The sequence below is a fragment of the Oncorhynchus gorbuscha genome, linkage group LG12, assembly GCF_021184085.1.
Source record: "Oncorhynchus gorbuscha isolate QuinsamMale2020 ecotype Even-year linkage group LG12, OgorEven_v1.0, whole genome shotgun sequence".
Lineage (NCBI taxonomy): Eukaryota > Metazoa > Chordata > Actinopteri > Salmoniformes > Salmonidae > Oncorhynchus > Oncorhynchus gorbuscha.
Window position 1 is genome coordinate 54,968,912 of NC_060184.1, and position 22,284 is coordinate 54,991,195.

At 46.7% G+C, this 22,284-nt stretch overlaps 1 protein-coding gene across 1 annotated transcript in view; it reads right to left on the reverse strand.

The window, feature by feature from the left end:
* Nucleotides 1-2,628: 2,628 nt before the first annotated feature.
* Nucleotides 2,629-22,284, reverse strand: part of LOC123991132 (zinc finger protein 438-like) — a 105,960-nt gene continuing 86,304 nt past the window's right edge. The window contains exons 3-6 of the mRNA XM_046292361.1: nucleotides 21,178-21,265; nucleotides 14,776-16,671; nucleotides 3,759-3,912; nucleotides 2,629-3,452 (exon numbers count right to left, since the gene is read on the reverse strand). Coding sequence (XP_046148317.1) covers nucleotides 3,315-3,452; nucleotides 3,759-3,912; nucleotides 14,776-16,643 — 2,160 coding nt within the window. The 5' untranslated portion in view covers nucleotides 16,644-16,671; nucleotides 21,178-21,265 and the 3' untranslated portion in view covers nucleotides 2,629-3,314. The remainder of the gene's footprint in view (nucleotides 3,453-3,758; nucleotides 3,913-14,775; nucleotides 16,672-21,177; nucleotides 21,266-22,284) is intronic.

Here is a 22,284-nt window from a genome sequence, read left to right on the forward strand (position 1 = left end):
GACCCCTTCACAATTCACTCTCCCAACCAGGAAACAACACTGAACATGCCCCATTTGTAAGAAGCAAACAGAAGCAAAAACAGGCTTTTCTGCTGGGGTTCCAATCACAAATAGGCATAAAACATGCATGCAAGCTTACTTCAGTCTCTATAACATCAGACCTCAGGTGCCCCAATTCCACAGGTTTATACTGAATAATAGCTAGCAGCATTCGTTCAATGCTTCCATAACTTCTTCATAATGTAATAGTATCAAATAGATCTAGTTTCGTCAGTGGTTATCCTGTCATTCACCCGTTTCCATTACCACAGAGTACACAAACAGAAATCTAGATAAGACTTACCAGGTGAATCCGGATGAAAGCTATGATCCCTTATTGATGTTAAATCCACTTCAAGCCTCGAGACAAGTGAGACATGGATTGTGTGTTGTGTGCCATTAAGAGGGTGAATGAGCAAGACAAAATATTTCAGTGCCTTTAAACGGGGTATGATAGCAGGTGCCAGGCGCACCGGTTTGAGCGTGTGAAGATCTGCAATGCCTCTGGGTTTTTCCACGCTCAACAGTTTCCCGTGTGTATCAAGAATGGTCCACTACCCAAAGGACATCCAGCCAACTTGACAACTTTGGGAAGCATTGGAGTCAACATGAGCCAGCATCCCTGTGGAACGCTTTCAACACCTTGTAGTCCATGTCCCAAACGAATCAAGGCTGTTCTCAGGGCAAAAGGGGATGCAACTCAATGTTAAGAAGGCGTCCTTAATGTTTGTACACTCAGCGTATATGATAATATATAATCTGTTTAAATGTCGATGTTGGGTTATGAGCCAGATGTATGGGTCGATCTCGAGACTAGAATTTTTCAGAAGGCCTCAGACGTTTCAGTCAGGTGTTGGTGTACTGAGAAGGTTATCCTCTTTAGGTCAAAATAGCTAGAGAGGATCCTGCTACTGTAACACACAGTTGAATTGGAAAGTTTTGTCCCCAAAGCCACAACCCAGACTTTAGACTTCAGTCAATCATTTACCATAGATGGGATGACTGTTTTCAAGGCCAATAGATTTCAGGTACAATATGCCTGTGTTTCTACCAGTATTATGTTTATTTACATAGTTTTAACAAACAGATATCTATATACACACACACACACACACACACACACACACACACACACACACACACACACACACACACACACACACACACACACACACACACACACACACACACACACACACACACACACACACACACACACACACACACACACACACGCACAGTCAAGTGTGAACACACCTACTCATTCAAGGGTTTTTCTTTATTCTGACTATTTTCTACATTGTAGAAATAATAGTGAAGACATCTAACTATTAAATAACACATGGAATCATGTAGTAACCAAAAAAAGTGTTAAACTAACTAATTTGATATTCTTCAAAGTAGCCACTCTTTGCCTTTGACAGCTTTGCACACTCTTGGCATTCTCTCAACCAGCTTCATGGAGGTAGTCACGTGGAATATCTTTCCTTCTTAATGCGTTTGAGCCAATCAGTTGTGTTGTGACAAGGTAGGGGTGCTATACAGCAGATTGCCCTATTTGGTAAAAGACCAAGTCCATATTATGGCAAGAACACCTCAAATAAGCCAAGAGCAATGACAGTTCATCAAGAAATGAAGGCCAGACAATTTGGAAAATTTCAAGAACTTTGAAAGTTTCTTCAAGTGTAGTCGCAAAACCATCAAGCACTATGATGAAATTGGCTCTCTTGAGGACCGCCACAGGAAAGGAAGACCCAGAGTTACCTCTGCTGCAGAGGATAAGGTCATTACAGTTAACTGCACCTCGGATTGCAGCCCAAATAAATGGTTCAGAGTTCAAGTAACAGACACATCTCAACATCAACTGTTCAGAAGAGACTGCGTGAATCAGGCCTTCATGGTCGAATTGCTGCAAAGAAACCACTACTAAAGGACACCAATAAGAAGAGACTTGCATGGGCCAAGAAAAACAGAGCAATGGACATTAGACCAGTGGAATTCCAGATTTTAGATTGTTGGTTCCAACCGCCATGTCTTTGTGAGACGCAGAGTAGGTGAACGGATGATCTCCGAATGTGTGGTTCCCACCGTGAAGCATGGAGGGGGTGGTGTGGGGGTGCTTTTCTGGTGACACTGTCTGATTTCTTTAGAATTCAAGGCACACTTAACCAGCATGGCCACTACAGCGATACACCATCCCATCTGGTTTGGGCTTAGTGTGACTATAATCTGATTTTCAACAGGACAATGACCCAACAGACCTTCAGGCTGTGTAAGGGCTATTTTACCAAGGAGAGTGATGGAGTGCTGCGTCAGATGACCTGGCCTCCACAATCACCCGACTTCAACCAAATTGAGATGGTTTGGGATGAGTTGGACTGCAGAGTGAAGGAAAAGCAGCCAACAAGTGCTCAGCATATGTGGGAACTCCTTCAAGAAGGTTGGAAAAGCATTCCTCATGAAGCTGGTTGTGAGAATGCCAAGAGTGCAAAGCTGTCATCAAGGCAAAAGGGTAGCTACTTTAAAGAATCTAAAATATATTTTGATTTGTTTAACACTTTTTTGGTTACTACATTATTCCATGTGTTAATTCATAGTTTTGATGTATTCACTATTATTCTACAATGTAGAAAATAGTCCAAATAAAGGAAAACCCTTGAATGACTAGGTGTGTCTAAACGTTTTACTGGTACTGTATATACTGTACAACCCAATCCTATTAAAACATAGAAAAAAATTAACACAAAAACACAAAACAGAGTGCAGTCCACAAAATACCAAAATAATAATTTGTAATGTATCAAGTGGATTCTCTAACAAACTAAACTGTGCGATAACTGACCTCTGTATGGACTAATACCCTTTCACCATACTGAGGTGAGCTGAACTTGCCTGGTTAGTGGTTACCCAGCCATCATAGTAGCTGGAAATGTACTGCATGGTTGGGGTCGGCTGGATAGTGTGCATAGGGACTAACTGGGTGTGTTTGAGAGCAGCACACAGCGCATGATCGGCTCATACAGACACAAATAGTAGGTACGTTCGAGGTTATATCTATTGTAGTCAGCCCGCCCCGATTATAAGATCTCACAATGCCTGGAGAAGTGTTTTTTTTACATCTCAGAAACTATGTTGATATGATATATCAATCTTTTAAAATGCACTGTTCTGGCAATTTGCTTCCTTAAGAGGCTAGAAGGAATAAGTAAAGTCAATATTCTGAGATGTGCAGCGTGACTGCAACAGAGACGACCTAGAACGTGTCCAGTGCCATGTTAACATGTGCTGTGGTCGGGCGAGTCCATCTCCCTTTCCCCCGAGTAGGAGCCGAGGGCCTCCCAGAGTACCTGGGTCTCCTCACAGTGGTGGTGGCCTCTCCAGTGCTCCATCACCTCCTCTTTACTATCCAGGACCTGGGTGCACAGCAAACAGTTAAACAACAATCCCTGCCTCAGGACCCCTCTCCCTCCCCAGGCTGAGGGGCCGGTCGGCTCCCCCTCTCCATCATCCTCCGGTCCCCCCTGGTGGTGGGAGAGGATATGACGCTTCAGCTTGGAGAAGGAGAAGAACTCTTCATCACAGCTCCCACACTGGACTAGGTTCCTCTTCTCATTGAGCTGGCACCAGTAGTGGGCGGCGTGTTTCACCAGCTCATCCTCTGCCTCCCGGCCCCCCCGCAGTGACCTTCCCACCCCCCCAGCCCCGTCCCGCAGGCGCACCTGGACCTCCTCCCCATGCACATAGAGCAGGTGTAGCTTCATGTCGGCGAAGGTGGGGGTGATGGCCTGACAGCGGCTACACTTGATCTGGAGCTCAACTGGGTCCTCGCGCTCCTCCTGGCCCTGCTCGTCCCCCAGGTCTGAAGACATGGCCCTGGAGACACGAACAACATGGAGACATATGATGGGAGGAAGAACTGGTGTTTTATGAAAATTGAAGGGCCAGAACGTTCTATTTTGATGTGCTGAGAAGCTAACAATATTCTAAGACAGGTATTCCAAAACTGGGATATTTCTCTTTTCAAACAGTCCATTTATATTTTCCAACAAGGCTATACATTTGGGTGAGTTTTTTTCCCCTCACCCGAGTAGCCGTTGGCTCGATAATGATAAATGGTTAAAAAAAAAGTAAGGCCCGCGTCCATAGAGACACATACCAGTTCTACTGGTAGTACTGCTACTACCAGCAGTACTACTCCTGCACCTGTCGAAGACACAAGTTGTTCTGCTTCCATGACCACATCCAATGCTAGCATCAGTAATTCTACATTTGTTGTTAGCCCAGCCAGCATGGGCACTGACAGTTGTGAATCTGATGCAGCCGAAGAGCTACTGCCCCTTACCTGGGAAAGCACCGAACAACAGAGCGGGACGGTGGACCATTGAAGAGGTGAAAATATGATGACATTGATTTGGGGTTCACTTATATTGGTAGTAGTGCCTTTCCTCAGCCACAGTGTGTTATATGTGCAAAAGTACTATCTCACAACTCGATGAAACTGTCACTCTTGCACAGGCATTTAGAAACAATACATGACAGTTTGAAAAATAAGCCATGGGAGTCTTTGGAGCGAGAATTAAGACGACCTTTGAGTAGTAAGACATGTATAAAAACAACAGATAGCATTAATAAGAAGGGGCTAGCTACCGAGTGGCTAGGACAGACAAGCCCCATACTATTTTGGAGGACTTAATTCTTCCTGCTGCCGCGGAAATAGGTGGGACAATGCTGGGGGAAAAGGCCCAAACAACTGTACAGATAATGCCTTCATCAAACAACACGTTCACGATGCATCAGTGACATGGCAGGAGATGTTTTGAAACAATTACTGCTTCGCATAAAAGCCAGTGAATTCTATGCATTACAGCTGGATGAGTCAACAGACGTGGCGGGCCTGGCACAGCTCCTGGTTTATATCCGTTACGTTCATGGGGAGGGGGTCAATTAAGGAAGACATCCTCTTCTGGAAACCAGGACAACAGGAGAGGATATTTTGAACGTACTGGACAGCTTTGGTGGTCAAGATGTGTTGGTATATGTACTAATCACGCAAAAACCATGACAGGGAAAGATAGTGGAGTGGTAACGCGCGTGCAAGTAGTTGCTCCCGACGCTACTTGGGTACACCGCAGCATCCACCGAGAGGCTCTTGCTGCCAAAGGAATGACTGACAGCTTGAAAGACATTTTGGACACGACAGTGAACATGGTTAACTTTGTTAAAGCAAGGCCCCTGAACTCTCGTGTATTTTCTGCACCATGCAATATGGGCAGCAACCATGTAACGCTTTTACAACATACAGAAGTGTGCTGGTTATCAAGAGGCAAAGTATTGACAAAGTATATTTTTTTTGTGAGAGACGAGCATAAAGTTTCTTTACGGACAATAATTGTCACTTGTCTGACCGCTTGCATGATGACGAGTTTCTCACACGACTGAACGATTTGGGTGATGTTTTTTCACGTCTGAATGATCGGAATCTAGGATTACAGGGACTCTCCGCAACTATATTCAATATGCGGGACAAAACTGAGGTTATGATTAATAAGACACAGCTCTTTCCATCATTGTATGATTTTTGTGTACAAATGAAGAAGCTTTTTTGTTCCGGAGTTCTAAATTGAGCAGCTGCTGAAAAATGAGCTCCTGTATATATTGAGATTTAAATGGTTTTTTAGAGTGAAGTACATCGAAAAAATCAAGAGAAAACTGCAAGACTCAATAGAAGACAAAACAAGGAACAAACCAAAAAAGACAGGCTTTTGAAAAATTAACTATTTTTCATAAAATTGTACAGTTATCTTAGCTAGCTGAATTGCTAGCAGAATTGTTTACTTGTTGCTAAGCAGTTGCTAGGGACTCTCCTGGAAGAAGCTAGCTAGCTTACAAAGAACAACAACAAAAAATATCTAGTTAACAGAAGAAAGGAAGACAAAATAAGGACAAAAGAAGGACAGAAGAAAAAGGAAAAGAAAGAGGACAACAAAGTGAAACAGTCAGCACTTCTATTGCAACTTCGTATTTCGTCGTCCTAACGTAGTCTACACTGCTATCTGCCCAGCAGCTAGCCAGCTAGCAAACGTCCACCGTCTACCGAATAGCAGCACTGTAGAAACTATTACACTCAACTGAACAACTTGATTAGTGTAGTGTTAGCTAGCTACATAGTTGTCTTTGCTGTCTTCGTATCCAAGATAATTGTGTAGTTTAGAGCGTGTAGTCTTAGAGTGATTATCTTAATTTACCGAGGTTAGCTAGCCAGCTATTTGTCGTCCTTAACGTAGGAGACACTGCTAGCTAGCCAACAGCTAGCTAACGTCTACTGAATAGAACTTCCGCACTCAACAACCCGGTCGCATTCCGCTTCGCTCCACAGGTAGTATCACATTTTTCATTTCATTTCATTACAGCACAACGGTTTGATTTGTTTGATCGTAGCTAGCTACATAGCAGTCTGTGTATCAAAGATAATTGTGTAGTCTAGAGCGATTTTCTAGGTTAGCTAGCCAGCTATTGTCGTTCTTTTAACGCAACGTAACGTAATCAACACTGCTAGCTAGCCAGCTAGCCCCCGAATAGCAGCACTGTAGAAACTATTACACTCAACGGAACGACTTGATTAGTGTAGTGTCAACAACGCAGCCACTGCCAGCTAGCCTACAAAGTCAACAACGCAGCCACTGCCAGCTAGCCTACTTCAGCAGTACTGTATCATTTTAATCATTTTAGTCAATAAGATTCTTGCTACGTAAGCTTAACTTTCTAAACATTCGAGACGTGTAGTCCACTTGTCATTCCAATCTCCTTGCATTAGCGTAGCCTCTTCTGTAGCCTGTCAACTATGTGTCTGTCTATCCCTGTTCTCTCCTCTCTGCACAGACCATACAAACGCTCCACACCGCGTGGCCGCTGCCACCCCTAATCTGGTGGTCCCAGCGCGCACGACCCACGTGGAGTTCCAGGTCTCCGGTAGCCTCTGGAACTGCCGATCTGCAGCCAACAAGGCAGAGTTCATCTCAGCCTATGCCTCCCTCCAGTCCCTCGACTTCTTGGCACTGACAGAAACATGGATCACCACAGATAACACTGCTACTCCTACTGCTCTCTCTTCGTCCGCCCACGTGTTCTCGCACACCCCGAGAGCTTCTGGTCAGCGGGGTGGTGGCATCGGGATCCTTATCTCTCCCAAGTGGTCATTCTCTCTTTCTCCCCTTACCCATCTGTCTATCGCCTCCTTTGAATTTCATGCTGTCACAGTTACCAGCCCTTTCAAGCTTAACATCCTTATCATTTATCGCCCTCCAGGTCCCCTCGGAGAGTTCATCAATGAGCTTGATGCCTTGATAAGCTCCTTTCCTGAGGACGGCTCACCTCTCACAGTTCTGGGCGACTTTAACCTCCCCACGTCTACCTTTGACTCATTTCTCTCTGCCTCCTTCTTTCCACTCCTCTCCTCTTTTGACCTCACCCTCTCACCTTCCCCCTACTCACAAGGCAGGCAATACGCTCGACCTCATCTTTACTAGATGCTGTTCTTCCACTAACCTCATTGCAACTCCCCTCCAAGTCTCCGACCACTACCTTGTATCCTTTTCCCTCTCGCTCTCATCCAACACTTCCCACACTGCCCCTACTCGGATGGTATCGCGCCGTCCCAACCTTCGCTCTCTCTCCCCCACTACTCTCTCCTCTTCCATCCTATCATCTCTTCCCTCTGCTCAAACCTTCTCCAACCTATCTCCTGATTATGCCTCCTCAACCCTCCTCTCCTCCCTTTCTGCATCCTTTGACTCTCTATGTCCCCTATCTTCCAGGCCGGCTCGGTCCTCCCCTCCCGCTCCGTGGCTTGACGACTCATTGCGAGCTCACAGAACAGGGCTCCGGGCAGCCGAGCGGAAATGGAGGAAAACTCGCCTCCCTGCGGACCTGGCATCCTTTCACTCCCTCCTCTCTACATTTTCCTCCTCTGTCTCTGCTGCTAAAGCCACTTTCTACCACTCTAAATTCCAAGCATCTGCCTCTAACCCTAGGAAGCTCTTTTCCACCTTCTCCTCCCTCCTGAATCCTCCTCCCCTCCCCCCCCTCCTCCCTCTCTGCAGATGACTTCGTCAACCATTTTGAAAAGAAGGTCGACGACATCCGATCCTCGTTTGCTAAGTCAAACGTCACCGCTGGTTCTGCTCACACTGCCCTACCCTGTGCTCTGACCTCTTTCTCCCCTCTCTCTCCAGATGAAATCTCGCGTCTTGTGACGGCCGGCCGCCCAACAACCTGCCCGCTCGACCCTATCCCCTCCTCTCTTCTCCAGACCATTTCCGGAGACCTTCTCCCTTACCTCACCTCGCTCATCAACTTATCCCTGACCGCTGGCTACGTCCCTTCCGTCTTCAAGAGAGCGAGAGTTGCACCCTTCTGAAAAAACCTACACTCGATCCCTCCGATGTCAACAACTACAGACCAGTATCCCTTCTTTCTTTTCTCTCCAAAACTCTTGAACGTGCCGTCCTTGGTCAGCTCTCCCGCTATATCTCTCTCAGAATGACCTTCTTGATCCAAATCAGTCAGGTTTCAAGACTAGTCATTCAACTGAGACTGCTCTTCTCTGTATCACGGAGGCGCTCCGCACCGCTAAAGCTAACTCTCTCTCCTCTGCTCTCATCCTTCTAGACCTATCGGCTGCCTTCGATACTGTGAACCATCAGATCCTCCTCTCCACCCTCTCCGAGTTGGGCATCTCCGGCGTGGCCCACGCTTGGATTGCGTCCTACCTGACAGGTCGCTCCTACCAGGTGGCGTGGCGAGAATCTGTCTCCTCACCACGCGCTCTCACCACTGGTGTTCCCCAGGGCTCTGTTCTAGGCCCTCTCCTATTCTCGCTATACACCAAGTCACTTGGCTCTGTCATAACCTCACATGGTCTCTCCTATCATTGCTATGCAGACGACACACAATTAATCTTCTCCTTTCCCCGCATTCTGATGACCAGGTGGCGGATCACCACCTCAAGCATCTCTGCATGTCTGGCAGACATATCAGTGTGGATTCATGACGGATCACCACCTCAATCCAGCTGAACTGCAACTCGGCATTAAACCCCTACAACTCATCCAGACGGAGCTGCTCTTCCTCCCACCCCGGGGCTTCCAGTTGAGGACTGACCATGGTTCCATGATCTACCTCCAGGCTCTGATCACCCTACACCCAAATAAGGTTGACAACTCCATTGTGTCCTCCTCCCAGAGCGCTAAGAATCTTGGCGTGATCCTGGACAACACCCTGTCGTTCTCAACTAACATCAAAGCGGTGGCCCGTTCCTGTAGGTTCATGTGAAAATGTAATTTAAATCAGAATCCACAGCCAGATTTATGGATTGGGCTGTGCTCAGAGTATCCTGCCCTGGCAAATCGTGCTGTTAAGACCCTGATGCACTTTGCAACCACATACCTACAGTTGAAGTCGGGAGTTTACATACACCTTAGCCAAATACATTTAAACTCAGTTTCTCACAATTCCTGACATTTAATCCTAGTAAAAATTCCCTGTCTTAGATCAGTTAGGGCACATATGTCAGAGTCAAGGCCCGCGGGCCACATCCGGCCCGCGAGAAGGTTTTTTACGGCCCCTGGGATGATCTTGATTTATTATTAGAACCGGCCCGCAGACCGCAGCAAGCCGGCAGCCCGCAGATCTTTTACACGCACCAATACTACATTTCCCACAATGCAACGGTGACGCACCGAGCAGTAGGCTGCTTCATTTCAATATTTATTGGCACAGCAGTTGTCAGCATCACAGTAAAATTAACTTTCAGATACCCATCAAAAATGGCAAAACGGAAGGTGGACACTGAGAACCGGGGGTTTCAAACAAGGTGGGAGTCGGAGTATTTGTTCACGGAGGTAGCTGGAAAACCTGTGTGTCTTCTGTGTGGAGAAAGTGTGGCGGTACTGAAAGAGTATAATCTGAGACGACATTATGAAACGAAACACGCGGACAAAAACAAGAATATGGACATGGAACAAAGGCTACAAAAGGCAGAGGAATTAAAACGAGGCCTCAAATCTCGACAGGCTCTGTTCAAAAAAGCCAAATCACAAGGCCAGGCTGCTGTCAAGGCCAGTTTTATTTTGGCAGAAGAGATCGCTAAATCAGCCCGGCCATTTACGGAGGGGGATTTCATCAAAAACTGCATGATTAAAGTTTGTGACGAAGTTTGCCCAGAAAAAAGGCAACTCTTTTTAAATGTGAGTCTGAGCAGAAACACCATTGCCGAGAGAGTAGACCAGTTGTCCATCAATCTAAAAGAGCAGCTTGTGAAAAAGGGAAAAGATTTCATTGCATATTCCTTGGCTGTGGATGAGAGCACCGACATTTCTGACATTGCCCAGTTGTCAATTTTCATCCGCGGAGTGGACTCCAGCCTAAGCGTGACAGAGGAGTTTTTGGCTTTACGTCCTATGCATGGCACAACTACGGGGCATGATTTGTATGAAGAGGTGTCAAGATGTGTAAATGAGATGGAGCTGCCTTGGGAAAAACTCGTGGGTTTGACAACCGACGGAGCACCTGCGATGTGTGGACACAGGAGCGGACTGGTGGAGAAGATACGGGAAAAGATGCAAGAGGAAAACGCGACAGGTGAGCTGACAGCTTATCATTGTATCATACACCAGGAAGCGTTGTGCGGTAAAGCCTTGAAAATGGAGCATGTAATGAGCATCATCACGCGCACAGTTAACTTTATCAGAGCCAAAGGTTTGAATCACCGCCAGTTCAAGGCATTTCTGACGGAGTTAGAAACGGAGCATGGTGATTTGCCTTATCACACAGAGGTGCGATGGCTAAGCCAGGGAAAGGTGCTTCAAAGATGTTTCGAGCTTCGTGAGGAGATTTGTCTGTTCTTGGACAGCAAAGGGAAAGACACAACACAACTCCGAGACGAAATGTTTCTGTGTGAAATGGCTTTTCTGTGTGACATTACGAGTCATCTGAATGCAATGAACTTGCAGCTGCAGGGTCGGGATCGTGTCATCTCTGATATGTACAGTACAGTGAAGGCATTTAAAACCAAACTGACTCTGTGGGAGACGCAGATGCGGAAAGAAAATTTGAGCCACTTTCCCAGCTGCCAGACCATGAAAGAGAAGCTCTCTACCAGTGCGTTCCCGAGCGCACAGTTGGCTGATAAAATAGGTATGCTTGCCGCTGACTTTCGACGCCGATTTGCTGACTTTGAAGCACAAAAAAGCAGGTTGGAACTGCTCGGTAACCCATTTGCTGTTGACGTGGAAAGCTCACCACCAAACCTCCAAATGGAGTTGATTGACCTCCAATGCAATGATGCACTGAGGGCAAAATATGCGGCAGTGGGTGCTGCGGAGTTCGCCCGTTTCCTCCCCGACACAATGCCCCAGCTGCGCATCCAGGCTGCTCAAACGTTGTCTATGTTTGGCAGCACATACCTGTGTGAACAACTGTTTTCTTTGATGAACTTGAACAAAACATCACACAGAAGTCGACTTACTGCTGAACACCTCCACTCAATTCTGAGGATTTCCTCAGCTCAGAGCCTTACCCCGAACATTGATGAACTTGTGGAAAAGATGGGACACCACCAAGTATCACCCTCAACCTCAAACAAGTGAACATTACTGTGCAATCACATATTTAGAGTTTTTACTCAGTTCAAGTTTAAAAGTTAAAGTTTAATATTTGTTTTCACTGCATGTTACTTCTCCTTAAACAAAGTGTTGTTTTTGATTAATAGATTTTTGCACTTTATTTTATTGTATTTCAATCCAATTATATTTTAAAAATATTTCAGTTGAGTGGATGATAGAAAATTGCTATTATTGTTTTTTTCTTTGAAGTAAATTTAGCCCACTTTTGCTAAAATAGAAAATATAGGCTACTGATGGTGCCTTGAATACCGGTTTCTTTCATTTAATGTTCATGTTATGGGGATTTTTATATAAAGGAAATTTGTCTTTTGTGTCTGTTGAAAATTAAAGATTACTGACAGAGCCATAAGAAAATATTGCTTTATTTATCTGATCATATTGGAATATATTTGTTAGGTTTTCAGTAGGTTCAATTAGGTTCACTAGACTATATGCGTCATTTAAAAAATTTTCAATGAACATTCGAACAGTCCGGCCCTCGGCTTGTAGCTAAATTTTTTATTTGGCCCTCCGTCCATTTGACTTTGACACCCCTGAGTTAGGGGATCACCACTTTATTTTAAGAATGTGAAATGTCAGAATAATAGTAGAGAATGATTTATTTCAGCTTTTATTTCTGTCATCATATTCCCAGTGGGTCAGAAGTTTACATACACTCAATTAGTATTTGGTAGCATTGCCTTTAAATTGTTTAACTTGGGTCAAACATTTCGGGGAGCCTTCCACAACCTTCCCACAATAAGTTGAGTGAATTTTGGCCCATTCCTCCTAACACAGCTGGTGTAACCGAGTGAGGTTTGTAGGCCTCCTTGACAGCACACGCCTTTTCAGTTCTGCCCACAAATTTTCTACAGGATTGAGGTCAAAGCTTTGTGATGGCCACTCCAATACCTACACTTTGTTGTCCTTTAGCTATTTTGTCACAACTTTGAAAGTAACTTGGGGTCATTGTCCATTTGGAAGACCCATTTGCAAAGAAAGCTTTAACTTCCTGACTGATGTCTTGAGATGTTGCTTCAATATATCCACATAATTGTCCTACCTCATGATGCCATCTATTTTGTGAAGTGCACTAGTCCCTCCTGCAGCAAAACACCCCCACAACATGATGCTGCCACCCCCGTGCTTCACGTTGGGATGGTGTTCTTCGGCTTGCAAGTTCCCCCCTTTTTCCTCCAAACATAACGATGGTCATTATGGCCAAACAGTTCTATTTTTGTTTCATCAGGCCAGAGGATATTTCTCCAAAAAGTATGATCTTTGTGCAGTTGCAAACTGTAGTCTGGCTTTTTTTATGGCGGAGCAGTGGCTTCTTCCTTGCGGAGCGGCCTTTCAGGTTATGACGATATAGGACTCGTTATACTGTGGATATAGATACATTTGTACCCGTTTCCTCCAGAATCTTCACAAGGTCCTTTGCTGTTGTTCTGGGATTGATTAGCACTTTTCGCACCAAAGTACGTTCATCTCTAGGAATCAGAATACGTCTCTTTCCTGAGCGGTATGATGGCTGTGTGGTCCCATGGTGTTAATACTTGCGTACTATTGTTTGTACAGATGAACGTGGTACCTTGAGGCGTTTGAAAATTGCTCCCAAGGAAGAACCAGACTTGTGGAGGTCTACATTTTTTGGGCTGATTTCTTTTGATTTTCCCATGATGTCAAGCAAAGAGGCACGGAGTTTGAAGGTAGGCCTTGAAATACATCCACAGGTACACATCCAATTGACTCAAATTATGTCAATTATCTCATTGCTTTAGATCAGAAGCTCCTAAAGAAATTACATTTTCTGGACTTTTCCAAGATGTTTAAAGGCACAGTCAACTTAGTGTATGTAAACGTCTGACCCACTGGAATTGTGATACAGTGAATTATAAGTGAAATAATCTGTCTGTAAACAATTGTTGAAAAAAATTACTTGTGTCATGCACAAAATAGATGTCCTAACCAACTTGCCAAAACTATAGTTTGCTAACAAGAAGTCTGTGGAGTGGTTGAAAAACAAGTTTTAATGACTTCAACCTAAGTGTATGTAAACTTCCGACTTCAACTGTATGGGAGAGTGGATTCTTGGCCGTCACTAGCATGAAAACAAAATACAGGCAAAGACTGTGTGTGGAAAATCATTTAAGACTGAGACTCTCTCCAATACAACCCAACACTGCAGAGTTATGTGCATCTTTTCAATCACACCCGTCTCATTAACCTGTTGTGAGTTATTCACAATTCTCAATGAACAAATAAAGTTTTATATGTAAGATGGCTAAATAAAGAGCAAAATGATTGATTATTATTATTTGTGCCCTGGTCCTTTAAGAGCTCTTTGTCACTTCCCACGCGCGGGGTTGTGACAAAAACTAAATCATTCTTAAGTTATAAATGTAATAAATGTATCGTATAGTGTGTGTGTTGCAGGCTTACAACGACGGCAAAAAACATTTGAGAGTGCGCTGACCCTGGTGCTAGAGGGGGTACGCAGCTGGAGGTTGAATGTTTGCAGAGACTATAAAAAGTTTGGGAACCACTGTTCTAAGACATTCAATGGTCACAGTGACCAAACGTCAAGACTCAAGAGTCCTATTGATGAGATAAATATACCAGTATTGTTAAGATATTCTGCTGATTATTCCCTATCGGAATTTGGCCTCCAAGTACCCTCTAAGGTCAGAGGTCACCATAAAGCAGGTCTTAGTAACTGAGATCTGGGCCCTTGAGCCACAAAATAAAAAAAATGGGCTATGGGGGTCCTTAAGCAATTAAGACATTTCAAATGTATAGTCTATTCAACCTCTAGGTCTCAGCCTTGATTGAATGTTTTGACTCAGGACAGGGAAGGATGAGACAACCAACAGATAAGGAGTATTTAGGTTTTCTCTCCCCGCTGGAGGGGATGAGATTTTCTGCAAACCTCTTAGAGGAACACGTCTGTCTACATCTGTTCTATTACATTGTTCACCTTATTTTTTGCATCTAGCATTTCTCGACACGTTGACTGGTTTTCAATTCCTAACAGTATGTAGGTACTGCTAATAATGCTGAATATTTAGGTACCCACCCCTCCACAGGCACGTCGTCTTCATGCTGGCTGACGGACGGCTCCACGGTCAGGATCACCTTATGCACCTCCCTCAAATGGCCGAAGTACACACCCACGTAGCCAAACGCCTTCTCACAGAAGTCACAGCGAAGCGTCCGCCGCGGTCTCCCGTCAGAGTGATGCAGCTTCATGTGGGTGCTGAGGGAGCCAGAGTGAGCATAGGCCTTACGACACACAGGACACAGGTAAGGCCTGCTGTTGGTGTGGCTGTTCATATGGCTCTGGAGGTGGTGTTTGAACTGGAAGCAGCGGCTGCAGGTGGGGCAGCGGTGGAGGGGCTTGCTACTGCCCAGGTAGACCCTATGAGAAGGGCCCCCTTTCAGGTACAGCGGGGTAGAGGCTGGCTGGGGCTGGGGAGGACCGGGCTCCAGGACCTCGGCAGAGAGCTGATGCCCCACAAGGAGCTCTGAATCCAGGCTGTCAGAGGAGGTGAAGGAGGGCAGGCTGACCAGCTGGGGTACAGTCTCCATCAGCAGCGTGTGGTGGGGCTTGGGTCTGATGCTGCGGTACTTCTTAGAGATGTCCACCTCCCTCTGCTGTTTAGACAGCGGGGAGGAGATGACGGCTGAGACAGAAGGCTTCTCTGGCACCCTCCTCCGAAAGAATGACAAGGACCTCTTCTTCCTCGCCTCATAGGCCAGAATGTCCTCCATTGTCTTCCTCTTCCTCCCCCTCTTCTTGCCTGATGGTTTCTGGATCTGTAGTGTTCCCAGCAGCGACAGGGCGCCTGTGGTCTTGGCCTGAGGCTGGCTCTGCAGCAGGGAGTTTGGCATGTGGTTCTGACATAGGGCCTCAGCAGTCTCCGGGGTCTTGGACTGGGGATCAGAGGGATAAGGGGAGAGGCTAGGGAAAGCCTTCTTGGGGGACATGGCATTGAGGTTGAGTTTGGAGGCGGGTATGAGGGTGCTTTTCATCATGGAGTAGGGCAGGATGGGCAGCTTGCCCTTGGGTGGGGAGGGAATGATCTGGACAGCTTTGCTGAAGATGGCTGGAGAGAGGACAGTGATGCTGCTACTAGCTGGCTGTGGATGGGGCTGTTGGGCTACAGGCTTGGGTTGGCACGGCCTGATAGCAACCTTACCGCTGCTCTCATCCTGTGATGATTCGACCGGGGAACTTTTAGTAATGCCACCAGATGGGTAGTGGAGGTTCTGCAGCATGCTGGTGTCAGGGCCGGGAGCGTGGGCAGGAGTGGACCGGTGGTCGGGGGTGGTGTCCACCACTGCTATTCGCTCCAGTGGAGAGCCATTGTAGAGCATGGCGTTGTCTGGGAGCAGGGCTGTGAGGGCGGAGAGCTCAGAGGAGGCTGAGTCGTCGATCAGTATGACCTGTTCTGATGGCTCCTCCTTGGGCTCAGCCAATGACAACTTCTTCTTTATGGCTGCTATTGACCGATGGTCCCGGGTTGTCAATGCAACCTTGGTGGGTGTCCTCACCCCCCTGGCGCTGACACCGGCGGTGGGCGTGGCTGATTTGACCTTCTCCGGGGTGTTCTTGGTCCTCATTGGCTGGTACCTGGGGATGGGCAGCTTCAGGTTCTTCTGGATTGGCTGTTGCTGCTGCTGTTGTTGCTGCGGCGACTGAGGGGATACGGAGGGCGGCAGGGCCACCAGAGAGAAGGTACCCTCCTGCCCTGCCACCTGCATCAGGGCATAGTTCTGGGCCGGGACCAGGATAGACTTGGGGCTGACGGCTGTGGAGGCTGCCTCCGGGAGGGCAGAGGGGTGCTGGCAGGACAGGATGGCGGCTGGGGAGGGAACCACCGCTGCTGGGGCCTTGGGGGCGATGCTTCTGAACTGGAGGCTCTTCATCATCTGGCCTGGCATGGAGGTCTAGACCAAGACCTGTCTCAGTCTGTCAATACAACAACAACAGTCAAGTTAGCGAAGTATTCCCCAACGTAGCATTTTTGGTCACAGTCCCCAATTATTATGTTCTCAACAGGAGGGTTGACCTTAGTGTTGTTAATGGGGTCGTTACACAGCGGTTCATAGTCAAGATGAGACACAGGATGCAATCCCAAATGGCACCCTATTCCCTATATGGCCCACTACTTTTGACCAGGTTACATAGGGCTCTGGTCAAAAGTAGTGCACTATTTAGGGAATAGGGTGCCATTGGGATAAATCCTGAGTTGAGAAACAGACAGAGGTAGGCAGACGTTGTCACTAACACAAACATGTCTAAGGCTTCCACAATAACTATCCCCCCACACACACACACACACATACAATCTACCCCCAGGAACAGATGGAGTGCCCCCTTTGATTTGGGCCCAGCGTGCAGCCTGGTTACCATTGTGGCTCGGCGGGGTGCACCCTGTACCTCCCACCACCCTCACTGTAGCCCCCCGTACTTCCTGGACGGATCAGTCAGTAGAGTGTGAAAGCTGCCCCAGGGCAAGACCGGCAGGAGCTTTACCACCACATTAAGAGGGGTTACTCTCTCTCTGTGTGTGTGTGTGTGTGTGTGTGTGTGTGTGTGTGTGTGTGTGTGTGTGTGTGTGTGTGTGTGTGTGTGTGTGTGTGTGTGTGTGTGTGTGTGTGTGTGTGTGTGTGTGTGTGTGTGTGTGTGTGTGTGTGTGTGTGTGTGTGTGTGTGTGATATTCACTCCTCATTCTCTCCTGACCAGCATTAGTAAGGCCCCGACTGTGGGGCTAAAACAGCCTCACTGACAAAGCCCCCCCATTACCCAGTCCCATACTGAGTAATGATATTTCACAGTACAACACCAGGGATTATGATTTTAAAGTAGGCTTGTAATTCTGGACATCGAAGATAAAAATCCCAAGAAAGGGTTGAACAAACTAAGTGGTGTCCAGGTAAATGGTTAATACTATTTAATAAAAGTTGAATGAACTTTATCTGGAAGTTTTTGACATCTGTACTGTGTAGTTCCATTTCAGTATAACAAATATCCACATACCTGCTTAAAAATAATTACAGCGGAATGTTTCGACTGGACGTGATTGTAAACGTCCAGTCGAAACATCCAAAAAATGTATCCAACTTTCAATACCAGCCTTACCATGGGTTAATGTGTCCAAGTTCTGTGCCACATTCAGAATAACCACCAGGCTCTAGATTGAAATAAAATGGGAAACATTTCACAGTATCATTTCTCCCACGTAACCTACACCCAACCATTCTATCGACTTTCAAAGGACATGGGCTGAACCAAAAGGTTGCTTTCATTTCAAAAGAGGGGAACAAGAAAAAAAAGAAAAAAAGAGTCAAAGACACATTGTTCAACACCTGGAAGTATTTCTGAGTGAGAGCAGAATATGTATACAGTGTCCACACAGCATCTTAACTCCATGCAACTGAAAATATTCCCCCTGTTTGCATAGTTGATTCCAATTCAACTGTGAGTTTGGCTGTTTGGCCAGGCGTTCAGTAGAGTAGTGAGGTGGGATATCAAGGATGCTCCCAGGACATGAAGGGGGTTCAAATGGTGTGTGCGTGTGTGTGTGTGTATGTGTGTGTGTTCGTGTGAGAGTGATTTTGTCAGTGGCAGGCTAACCTTCCTCCCATCAACTCTGAGTTTACAGTTGAACCCCAAGAGAAAAGGAGGGAATAAAAGGGAGGGAGTTTATAAAGGGGGGCACGATATAGACTCACCCCTTTACTCTCCCCCATTCCCTCTCCCTCAGTTTGGCACAAAGCAAAGATGTCTGTTGACACCAAGCCTACCCCCCACAGAAAGGAGAGTGGGGCCTCACACCTTCCCTCCCGAAAACTCCTTATAGAACTATGAAAGCTATGCTGCCGAGACGAAGCCGAGCAACCAACCACAGGCAGCGTGTGGGCCTGCTGTCTGCTTGAATCAGACTGATGACTTCTCACAGGAAAGATTGTTCTCACTCAGTCTTGCGAACCAAAGACAACGACGAGATGGAATGGAGAATGAGGGAGATTAAAATTAGTAGAGTGCTAGTGCGCAAGTGAAGTCGGGCCGTGTAAACCGGATGCAACCCGGATATAGACGGTGCATGAAAATCGGCATATGCAAACGCAAGTAGATTACGTTGAAAACAACGGTCGGACATCTTGGACGCAGTCGTCAGTTCTTTTGTACCCCAGTGCTATGGACCCTAGTCAAAAGTAGTGCACTATATAAGGAATAGGGTGCCATTTGAGACGCAGCCCTAGTCTCCAGAGGATGTGTGTGCTGCTTTAAGAAAACCCATCAGATGACCTTCCAGACCAGGCCCAGGGCTGCCAGAGGAAGTACACTGGGGGTACAGACAGACAGGAGGACTGGAGTGGTGTTGATGAAGACTATAGCCTCAGGCTAGCTACATTCTGTTGTCCAGTCAGTGTGTGTTTAAACCACAAATTCAAGATCCAAATCTAAATACAAGAACTGCCTCCTTCCATCTCTCCTCTCTACCTTCCATGTCTTGCACCCTGTTTCTCACCCCCCCCACCTCAATAACTACCTCAGCTCTCTCTCTCTCTCTCTCTCTCTCTCTCTCTCTCTCTCTCTCTCTCTCTCTCTCTCTCTCTCTCTCTCTCTCTCTCTCTCTCTCTCTCTCTCTCTCTCTCTCTCTCTCTCTCTCTCTCTCTCTCTCTCTCTCTCTCTCTCTCTCTCTCTCTCTCTCTCTCTCTCTCTCTCTCTCTCTCTCTCTCTCTCTCTCTCTCTCTCTCTCTCTCTCTCTCTCTCTCTCTCTCTCTCTCTCTCTCTCTCTCTCTCTCTCTCTCTCTCTCTCCCCTATCTGCAGAATGAGGATGCCAAAAACCCCTCTCCTCCCACCACTAGCCACATGTCGACCTGCCCTGGGGGGAGGGGCCTCACTGTTGAGGTCCCCAGTGTCAATTACATTATGGCTACGCAGATGATGAGAAAGAAGGAGAGAGCAAGCAAGAAAGAAATGGAAAAATGTAGAGAAAAACAGAGGGAGAGAGAGAGAAAGATAGTGAATAGGCAGTAAATCCCTGTAACAAATCGTCCACTCTCTCAGTTCATGGTAGGGGGTATTAGTATGGTGGTGTAGTGGTGAATTGGGGGTAGTGTATTGTGAATCAGGGGGTGGTGCAGTGGTGAATGAGGGGGTAGTGTATTGTGAATTAGGGGGTGGTGATATAGTAGTGCATTAGGTGGGTCTCCCCTGCACACCTGCGTCGGATGATAATGACATGAGCACAGCATTGAGCAGCAGCAGACAAACACGGGGTCGGCCCAGAGGCAAGCTGGTGGGGTTAACTGGAGCGAGAAAGCAGGAGGAGTTATACCAACACGAATCCCACCCCACAGATTTCTGACTGCTCCTCCCAACATGGGCTCATATGACAGCTTCGTGGTTGTTGTTTCTGCGGTTGTCATTCCTTTGGAGGGCATTTTGATTACGTGAGCACACATACAAGGATGAGAACAATGTTCATACACGGCAGGTTAGCAACATGAGTATGAGCAGTGACTCTTGACATACAAAGAAATGGATTGCTGGCAAATGTGTTTTATCTGATAATGTGTTTATACTGTATGAATTAACCTCAATATACTACTTTTGTATTTAACTAGCTTTCTACATCAGCATCATATTCCTCGTCATTCCCCGTAGAGACGTCGCTACCCAAGTCTCAAGGGGAACATGAGGTCACAAACGGAGACACTTAATCTAGTGCATGGCTTCAAAATCTACCAGGGTTCAGGGGTCAGGGATGGGCTGAGGACAGATGGACAGGGCTTGCCTGGCAGTAGACGAATATAGAGAGAGTGAGAGAGACAGACAGATAAACAGAAAGCGAGACGGAAATACCAGGAAACCGTGGCTATGTCGCCTGGGCCAGACCTTCCCAGGGTTACCCAGATAAGTAGGTAAGGCCAAGAGGTGAAAAGTCAGGCCTGGTGTTTACGTTAACAGCCAGGTCGCCAGGGTTACGGTAGGGCCATGGCAGTGCTCTAGTCGGACCGGTTCACTTGACGTATCCATCCGCGTGGAATGGAATGTGCTGAGGAGGCCGGATGGATCAGATGGATGGTGGATGGATAAGGCCCAGCGGTCAATGGGTCATGTAAGCATGGTTGTGCTGCAGACAGATAGAGGCTGAATCCCCAATGAGCTCCAAATGAGCCCTGGTCAAAAGTATTGCAATATATAGGGAATAGGTTGTTGTTTGAGACACAACCAGACAGGGACAGCAGCCAGTCGCCCAAACAATACACAGACCGGCCGCTGATCTGATGTCTTCCTGATTGGTTGACATGTGGGAACATAGGCCTATAATTTGTTGTAATGACAACCCAGTTAAGGAACAGGCATATCAAGCACAATGTTGTGGTCTAGGATTATGCATTTCCTCTCGCTCTCTCCACTGTTTTGGCCCTTGATCGTGTTATGGTTTTGGCCCGACTTACTTTGTGCTTGAAGGTTTCAGTCAGAGTGTGGAGTCCAGTCTTCTGTCTGGCTCCAGACTGGTCATGGCTCTGTCCCAAGGCAGAGGTCCTGAATAAACAAGAACAAACAGTACAAGAAATTACAGAGAATGAAATTAGCTGAATTGTGTTAATTCTATCTTCATCCACAAGGCAACCGATAAATAGGGGTAGTGTGTATGGAGCGTCTCAGAATAGGAGTGCTGACTTAGGATCAGCTTTTCCTATTAGATCACAATGAATAAGATTAGATGAAGCAGATGGAGCAGTGCTGGTCTTGTCTCAGTCAGTGGAATAAAGAGAGAGGAGGCTTCTCTTGATTCTCTGCTTCTTTTCATATTAAAAAAAAATAAAAAATCTATCAAGAAAACCTGGTGCTTCACGCAGAGCTAGAACAAACAGAACCTTCAAACAGCAGGAGGACTTACAGGGAGAGAGCCGTACAGCAACCACACAAAGAGACAGGCCTGGTGAGAGACATGTAATCCCGCCTGTAGGTGAGAGTGCTCATCTGGGGCTGAAAGATAAGAGCTGCATCCCAAGTGCCACCTTATTCCATACATAGTGCACTACTATTGTCTGGTCAAAAGTAGTGCACTATATAGGGAATAGGATACCAGTTGGGATGTAGACACAGGCTGGAGGAGGACGGGTGGAGGACGGAAGGGGGTCTGGAATGGAGGGTCAGGGGGAGAGGGAAGGGGGGGGGGGGACAACAGCAGCAGCCGGCCCAGTGGAGGCCAGGCCAACCTCCCCCAGGTCTTAGCCAGGATGAAAGCTCTGGATCTCTGCTAGATAAGGGCAGGATGCAGGGGAGAGGGGGGGTGCCATGTCCAGCGAGCATGTTCCCAGCCTCCTTTCCATAATCACGGTACTCTCCTCTAAAAAAGCTCTCGGAGTGTCTGTGGTACCAGACCCTCAACTATATTAGGACTGCACATGCCATTTCAATATCAAAACACAGAGCTGCATTCTACGTATCCACCAAGTGGGAAGGAATCAGATCATTCCATATTTGTTTGTGTCGTGAGTGCACTCAAAAAGATGCATCTGTGCTCAATTGCTTTTTCCTACATGCGTACTAAACGC